This window comes from Vicia villosa, unplaced genomic scaffold (genome assembly GCF_029867415.1).
Source record: "Vicia villosa cultivar HV-30 ecotype Madison, WI unplaced genomic scaffold, Vvil1.0 ctg.000207F_1_1_1, whole genome shotgun sequence".
Taxonomy (NCBI): Eukaryota; Viridiplantae; Streptophyta; class Magnoliopsida; order Fabales; family Fabaceae; genus Vicia; species Vicia villosa.
The window spans coordinates 240,226-248,045 of record NW_026705072.1 but is presented as its reverse complement, the minus strand read 5'-3'; the positions used below and the strand labels follow the sequence as shown (position 1 = coordinate 248,045).

The window sequence follows — 7,820 nt, the reverse complement described above, 5'->3', positions numbered from 1 at the left end:
GCCGGGGGTTAGGTTGGGATATACTCCTTACTATGATGTAAGGTATTATCCTGGACCATGTGGTCCGTGGAATAGTCCGATGTTATGATCAGAGGTCGCGCACCTGAGCTACCGTGGTAGTGTTCTCGTGAGTGCCGTGAGGGGCCTATACTCATTGACGATGACACTTTTGTGCGCACGGTATGGTGGGGCTATGTAGCCATATAGGCTATTACATAGTGATTGTAACTCACCTCTAGTAAAGTCATGTAGACTAATACTAGGCTTTCGCCCGGTGGGACCATGCGTCAAGGTGGCGGTTTGTACTCGGTGTAACCCACTAGCGTGAAGGAGGTTAACGGGATAATGACGCCAATTAGGCCAGGTCATGGTACGGCCATTTAGGCTTGTGGACTCGTTTAACCCTCTTGCAGTGAGCTTGTACAAGTCCCTTGACACTAGGCATGGGTGGACTCATCGAGGGTGCGTTCATTCCATAATCTAGCCGAGGTTTATTACACTTCTTGATTCCCCGCATAAGGATACGGGTTTTGCATACTTGTTGTGATATATTTGTGTGTTTGTATGTGATGAGTCCAATGGCGGATAAATCATTTGGTTGCTCCGTACTTGTACCGGATGTGAGGATTACCCGAATCCATGGCGGATTCGTTTGTTTTGCATGTACCCTTTAGATCCGAGTGGACTAATAGGATAGGCGGGCTCACTGAGATTTAGTAATCTCATCCCATTCCAATTCTATTTTTTTCAGGTGGCTCAAGGCAAGATCGTGGCAAAGGCAAGGCGGATTAGTCCTTTGGCATTGATGCTAGATATTACCTTTTGTTCGCATTTTATGCTTTTGTAGTACTTTATTGGATATTGTACTATTTTGGATGTATTATCATTTTGGCCATGATACATTCGGCTCTTGTACCTCGTGCTTGTGATGTTTTTATTACTATCTTTCCGCTGCGACATTATGTAATCATTGTCTTTATGAACCATATATAATACTTTATGCATATTATTCTAGACAAATATGTGTAGGGTGTTACAGTTGGTATCAGAGCAGGTCGATTCTCGGCTTTGCTAAAGACACATCATAATGCAGCACAATTCTGCCTCATATGTGTATAGCCGGCATGATTCCGTGTGTCTTACCTATGGCATTGAGCCTGATCAACTTAATTCCGTGTGTAGGACAGACAGGGAGATGGCTGAGCAGCGCAGAGGTCCCGGAAGGCCGAGAACTAGGAATGTGGAAACCGAGCAAGCAGCTGGGAATGCAGGCGTACCTTGGCAGCAGATAATGCAACAGATGCAACAGCAGAATCAGATGATGATGCAGATGATGCAGGGTATGCAAGGACAACAACCTCCTGCTCCGGTTCCTGTTCCCCAAGCTCCAGCAGGGCCAGATTTTCGTGCTTTCTTCAGAATGGATCCCCCAGAGTTTGCAGGTGGCTTAGACCCAGTAATAGCTCATGACTGGTTGGCTAGTATGGAGAGGATATTCCAGGCAATCCAGTGTAACGAAGAAGAGAAGGTGATCTTTGCTACCCAGAAGATGAAAGGACCAGCTCTTAGGTGGTGGAATACTGCATCTACCTATTTCACTACTCAGGAGATCCCTAAAGACTGGCATCATTTCAAGGCGGCATTTCTGGAGAAGTATTTCCCTAATAGTGTTCGAACCCAAAGAGAAAGAGAATTCCAGAATTTCAAGCAAGGCAACTTGTCTGTTTCCGAGTATGCTGAAAAGTTTGAAGATATGGCTGATTACTCACGACAGGCTGTTTATGCTCCTGATGAGTTATGGAAGATTGATCAATTCTTGATGGGTTTGAGGGCCGACATTGCTCATAGTGTGTCCCAGAGGGAGTTTACTACTTATGCTGAATGTTTGAGGCAATGTTATGTGGCGGAGAACAGCCTAAAGAGGGTGCAAGAGGAGAGGAACCAGAACAGGACTAACTACAGGGAACAAGGGAAATCTGCTCAACACCTGAAGCCCCGTGGTTTTCCACCAAAGAAGAAGCAAGGATATGGCGACCAATCGGCCCAACCTCCTTATTGTCACAAGTGCAAGAAGAAACATGCTGGGGAGTGTGAACCTACTCCAATTACTTGTTTCTGATGTGGCGATCCGGGTCACAAATCCCCGTTTTGTCCAAAGAAGAAAGATCAGGAGAAGACTACAGGTCGTGTTTATACCTTAGATGCAAGAAAGGCCAAAGGAAACAACAATCTCATCGCAGGTACTTGTTATGTAAACAATCAACCCTTATGTGTGTTAGTTGATTGCGGAGCTACGCATTCCTTTGTCTCTACCGAGTGTGCTTACCGACTTGGTTTGGAAGTTACTCCCTTACCCGACCCTATGGTCATTTCTTCAGCCACGGACGATACAGTGGAAGCTCGACTGATTTGTAAGGATTGTTCAGTATCTTTTAATGGTCGTGACTTTCCGATTGATCTAATTTGTTTACCTCTTAAGAGACTCGATGTCATTCTTGGAATGGATTGGTTGTCTCCTAATTCGGTGTATATTGGTTGCAAGGAAAAAGCCATATTCATTCCTGCTAAAGAAACATCCTCCGACGATGCAATTACCAAGTTGATTGAAGGTACGATCAGCGCGGTCAATTATCTCTTTTCACAAGAAAGATCTTTTCTTTTGATTCTTTCCGAAGAACCCTCCGTGAGGGTGGTATTGTCGGAAATACCTGTAGTGTGCGAATATCCTGATGTCTTTCCTGAGGATATCACTTCTCTTCCTCCGGAAAGGGAAGCGGAATTCTCAATTGATCTTATTCCTGGCACTGCCCCAGTTTCTATCACTCCATATAGGATGTCTCCTATTGAACTCAGAGAACTGAAGAGCCAGCTGGAAGAACTTCTAGCTAAGCATTTTATTCGGCCCAGTGTTTCTCCATGGGGAGCTCCTGTTCTATTGGTGAAAAAGAAGGATGGGAGTATGCGTTTGTGCATCGACTATCGTCAGCTGAATAAGGTCACTATAAAGAACAAATACCCCTTACCGCGGATTGATGACCTCCTAGATCAGTTGAAAGGAGCCAGTGTGTTCTCGAAGATTGATCTCAGGTCAGGATATCATCAGATTCGGGTTAAGAGCTCAGATATACCTAAGACTGCATTCAGGACTCGGTATGGTCATTACGAGTTTTTAGTTATGCCTTTTGGTGTGACTAATGCTCCGGCGGTTTTCATGGATTATATGAATCGAATTTTTCAACCGTACCTGGATCAGTTTGTAGTGATCTTCATTGATGACATCTTAGTGTACTCACGTTCTCCGGAAGAACACGTCGAGCATTTGCGGATTGTGTTGTCTACTCTTAGAGAGAAGCAATTGTATGCCAAGTTCAGTAAGTGTGAGTTTTGGTTATCCGAAGTAAGTTTCCTTGGTCACGTCATCTCAGGAGGAGGCGTGGCAGTGGATCCTTCTAAAGTAGAAGCGGTGGTGAATTGGGATCGACCGAAGAGTGTGACAGAAGTCAGAAGTTTCCTGGGTTTGGCAGGTTATTACCGGAGATTTATCATGGGATTCGCTAAATTAGCATTACCATTGACAAGACTTACCCGGAAGGAGGTTGCATTTGAGTGGGACTCAGAATGTGAGGAGAGTTTTCAGAAACTTAAGGAGAAGTTGACCACTGCACCTGTACTGGTGATTCCAGACCCGGACCGATCTTACGAAGTGTTCTGTGATGCTTCTAAGAGAGGTTTAGGCGGAGTATTGATGCAAGACGGTAAAGTCGTGGCTTATGCGTCTCGACAATTGAAATCTCATGAAGAGAATTACCCTACTCATGACCTTGAGCTTGCGGCAATAGTCTTTACACTCAAGGTATGGCGTCACTACTTGTATGGAGTTCACTTTGAGATGTTCAGTGATCATAAAAGCTTGAAGTACCTCTTCGATCAGAAAGAGTTGAACATGCGGCAAAGGAGATGGATGGAGTATCTTAAAGACTTCGACTTTGAACTGAAATACCATCCAGGGAAGGCTAATAAGGTAGCAGATGCCTTAAGTAGGAAGGAATTCCGGGTTGCAGAGTTAATGATGTTAGAACATGGATTACTAGAGAAGTTTCGGAACCTCAACCTCCAGTTCGATTGGACACCCAATGGTGTACTAATTAGTAACTTGAGTATTCAGAACGAACTGCGGGAGAGAGTCCGAGTAACTCAAGTATATGACGATCAATTGCAAGCAAGTGAGTATATGCCCGACTTTAATAGAGCGCCTGATGGACTCCTTTTATTTAAAGGAAGAATGTGTATACCGGATGATGATGAACTGAAACGCTTGATTCTCGATGAGGCACACAAGAGTAGATATTCTATTCATCCTGGATCGACAAAAATGTATCAAGACTTGAAGAAGGATTTTTGGTGGCCAGGAATGAAGAAGGAGATTGCAGAATATGTGGCACGGTGTCCTATCTGCCAACAGGTTAAGATTGAACATCAGCGACCAGGCGGGATGTTACAACCATTAGAGATACCGGTGTGGAAGTGGGATTCTATCTCTATGGACTTCGTTGTGGGACTGCCTCGTGCTCAAGGCGGATACGATTCTATATGGGTAATAGTGGATAGATTGACTAAGTCTGCTCACTTTTTGCCTGTAAAGACGACCCACAAGGTGATACATCTCGCGAAACTTTTCATAGCAGAGATTGTGCGGTTACATGGTGTGCCATCCAGTATAGTGTCTGATCGAGATCCAAAGTTCACTTCGAGATTCTGGAAGGCGTTCCATAAGGAAATGGGGACTAGACTGGATATGAGTACTTCCAACCATCCTCAAACTGACGGGCAAACAGAAAGAACCATTCAGACGATAGAAGATATGTTAAGAGCTTGTATTCTGGAAGAAGGTGGGAGTTGGAAGGATCATTTACCCTTGGCAGAGTTCGCATATAATAACAGTTACCATGCCAGTTTGGGTATGGCTCCCTATGAAGCTCTATATGGGAGAAGGTGTCGATCTCCTGTGTGTTGGGCTGAAGTGGGAGAAAAGAGTATTCTTGGACCGGAGATTATACAAGAGACTACTGAGAAGGTCAAAGTGATTCAAGATAACCTTAAGAGAGCTCAAGACCGACAGAAAAGTTATGCGGACAAGCGAAGGAGGCCTTTGGAATTCGATGTTGGGGACCATGTGTATTTGAAGGTCACCCCGAGATTGAGGTTGGGAGGACCGTTCAGAACGCGTAAGCTTAGTCCGAGATATGTGGGACCCTATCAGATTTTGAGTCGGGTAGGCGAAGTGGCGTATCAGGTAGCATTGCCGCCTTCGTTATCCGGTCTGCATGATGTGTTCCATGTGTCTCAACTCCGAAGGTTCGTGCCTGACACTTTTCACCCCATCCTCCCAGATTCTGTTGAAGTAGAGCCAGATCTCTCCTATGATCCCCAACCTTGCGGTATTTTGGAGCATGCTAGCAAGTCCCTAAGGAACAAAGAGATACCTCTCGTGAAAGTATTGTGGGACGAAGCGCGTCCTGAGGAAGCTACGTGGGAGCTTGAGTCAGAAATGCGTGAATCCTATCCTCATTTGTTCTGGTAAGTTTTCGAATTCGAGGACGAATTCTAATTAAGGGGGGGAGAATGTAATACCCTATTTAATTCTTTTTAGAAAAATAGTAATGATGTTGGTTGAGATAGAACTAGATGGCATAATGGGCATTATGACTTAGTTAGAGGGCAATTGTGACATTTTGCTCACCATAAGCTCTAAGGCTTGTTTGGTCCCTCACTTGTTCCAAAAACAGATTTTTGTGGGAAGAAAGATTGAAAACGTAAAATAGAAGAGGAGGAGAAGAGAAGGAAATCCACTCCAAGAACTCCAACCCTTGCATGTTCAAGAATCTGTCCCAAAGCTCCGATTTTCGTCCAAATCTCCCTTGCTCCAGCTCTACTTCGTTCACCTAAGGTGAGTCCATAGATAGAAAATGGGGTTTGACTCATTTGGGAACTTTTGGGGTTTAAGGGTTTTGAGAAATTAGGCTTAGATCCTTGCTAATAACATGCTTTGATGTTGTTGATTGCTTGTTTATACTGTATGTTGGCTGGATATACCCTTAATTCGTACATGCAGGTGAAATCAAGGGGTTAAAGAACCCCAGGACAGAACTGATGAGTTCTGCATTTTTCTGTTTCTGCTATGAGCCGCTAAGCGGGCTAAGACCGCTAAGCGGTACTGGGCACTTTTCCAGAAATTCGCAGTTCCGCTGAGCGGGCCCAGTCTGCCCGCTGAGCGGAGGATGCTGTTGTGAAGAAAAAAATAAATATCGCGAGCCCGCTAAGCGGACGTGAGGCCGCTAAGCGGGAAAATAGTTGTGGTTCGCCACTGGAAAGCCCGCTTACAGGCCGCTAAGCGGCCAGTGCTGGGCAGAATTTTTATTTTTCCTCCCCCTGAGGGCAGTTTCTGATTCTAAACGTAACCGGACCCCTCCTTGATTATTATTATGCATATGAACGTCCGGAGAATGGTGTTTTATGACACCCATCACCGATAATCCTATTCATTTTATTTATGTGGAATATTATACATAATGTTGGATAGGTATATTCCATAAATCCTTGACTATACAATTGTGTTTGATTCCGAATACTTTTGATGAGATAAGTATGAATCTATATTGGTGTCCAATGTTTTGGTTGAACATTCGGATTGACTTGTGTTATGATATTACACTTGATATGTGTGCGTATGCTTGAATCGGAGTGGCCGGGGGTTAGGTTGTGATATACTCCTTACTATGATGTAAGGTATTATCCTGGACCATGTGGTCCGTGGAATAGTCTGATGTTATGATCAGAGGTCGCGCACCTGAGCTACCGTGGTAGTGTTCTCGTGAGTGCCGTGAGGGGCCTATACTCATTGACGATGACACTTTTGTGCGCACGGTATGGTGGGGCTATGTAGCCATATAGGCTATTACATAGTGATTGTAACTCACCTCTAGTAAAGTCATGTAGACTAATACTAGGCTTTCGCCCGGTAGGACCATGCGTCAAGGTGGCGGTTTGTACTCGGTGTAACCCACTAGCGTGAAGGAGGTTAACGGGATAATGACGCCAATTAGGCCAGGTCATGGTACGGCCATTTAGGCTTGTGGACTCGTTTAACCCTCTTGCAGTGAGCTTGTACAAGTCCCTTGACACTAGGCATGGGTGGACTCATCGAGGGTGCGTTCATTCCATAATCTAGCCGAGGTTTATTACACTTCTTGATTCCCCGCATAAGGATACGGGTTTTGCATACTTGTTGTGATATATTTGTGTGTTTGTATGTGATGAGTCCAATGGCGGATAAATCATTTGGTTGCTCCGTACTTGTACCGGATGTGAGGATTACCCGAATCCATGGCGGATTCGTTTGTTTTGCATGTACCCTTTAGATCCGAGTGGACTAATAGGATAGGCGGGCTCACTGAGATTTAGTAATCTCATCCCATTCCAATTCTATTTTTTTCAGGTGGCTCAAGGCAAGATCGTGGCAAAGGCAAGGCGGATTAGTCCTTTGGCGTTAATGCTAGATATTACCTTTTGTTCGCATTTTATGCTTTTGTAGTACTTTATTGGATATTGTACTATTTTGGATGTATTATCATTTTGGCCATGATACATTCGGCTCTTGTACCTCGTGCTTGTGATGTTTTTATTACTATCTTTCCGCTGCGACATTATGTAATCATTGTCTTTATGAACCATATATAATACTTTATGCATATTATTCTAGACAAATATGTGTAGGGTGTTACATGGAGGGACTAAAAACGAAATTTGAAATATTTAAAGGG

General features: G+C 44.2%; 1 protein-coding gene across 1 annotated transcript; it reads left to right on the top strand.

Moving 5' to 3' along the window:
• The first annotated feature begins 1,291 nt into the window (after positions 1–1,291).
• LOC131625357 (uncharacterized) lies at positions 1,292–2,119 on the top strand. Its single transcript, XM_058896223.1, has one exon. The coding sequence runs from the start codon at positions 1,292–1,294 to the stop codon at positions 2,117–2,119; it is 828 nt and encodes a 275-aa protein (XP_058752206.1).
• The last annotated feature ends 5,701 nt before the right edge of the window (positions 2,120–7,820 follow it).

Bases quoted from the DNA above. Each gene is read 5' to 3' on its own strand.
- LOC131625357 (XM_058896223.1), top strand. From the start codon at position 1,292: ATGCAACAGATGCAACAGCAGAATCAGATGATGATGCAGATGATGCAG.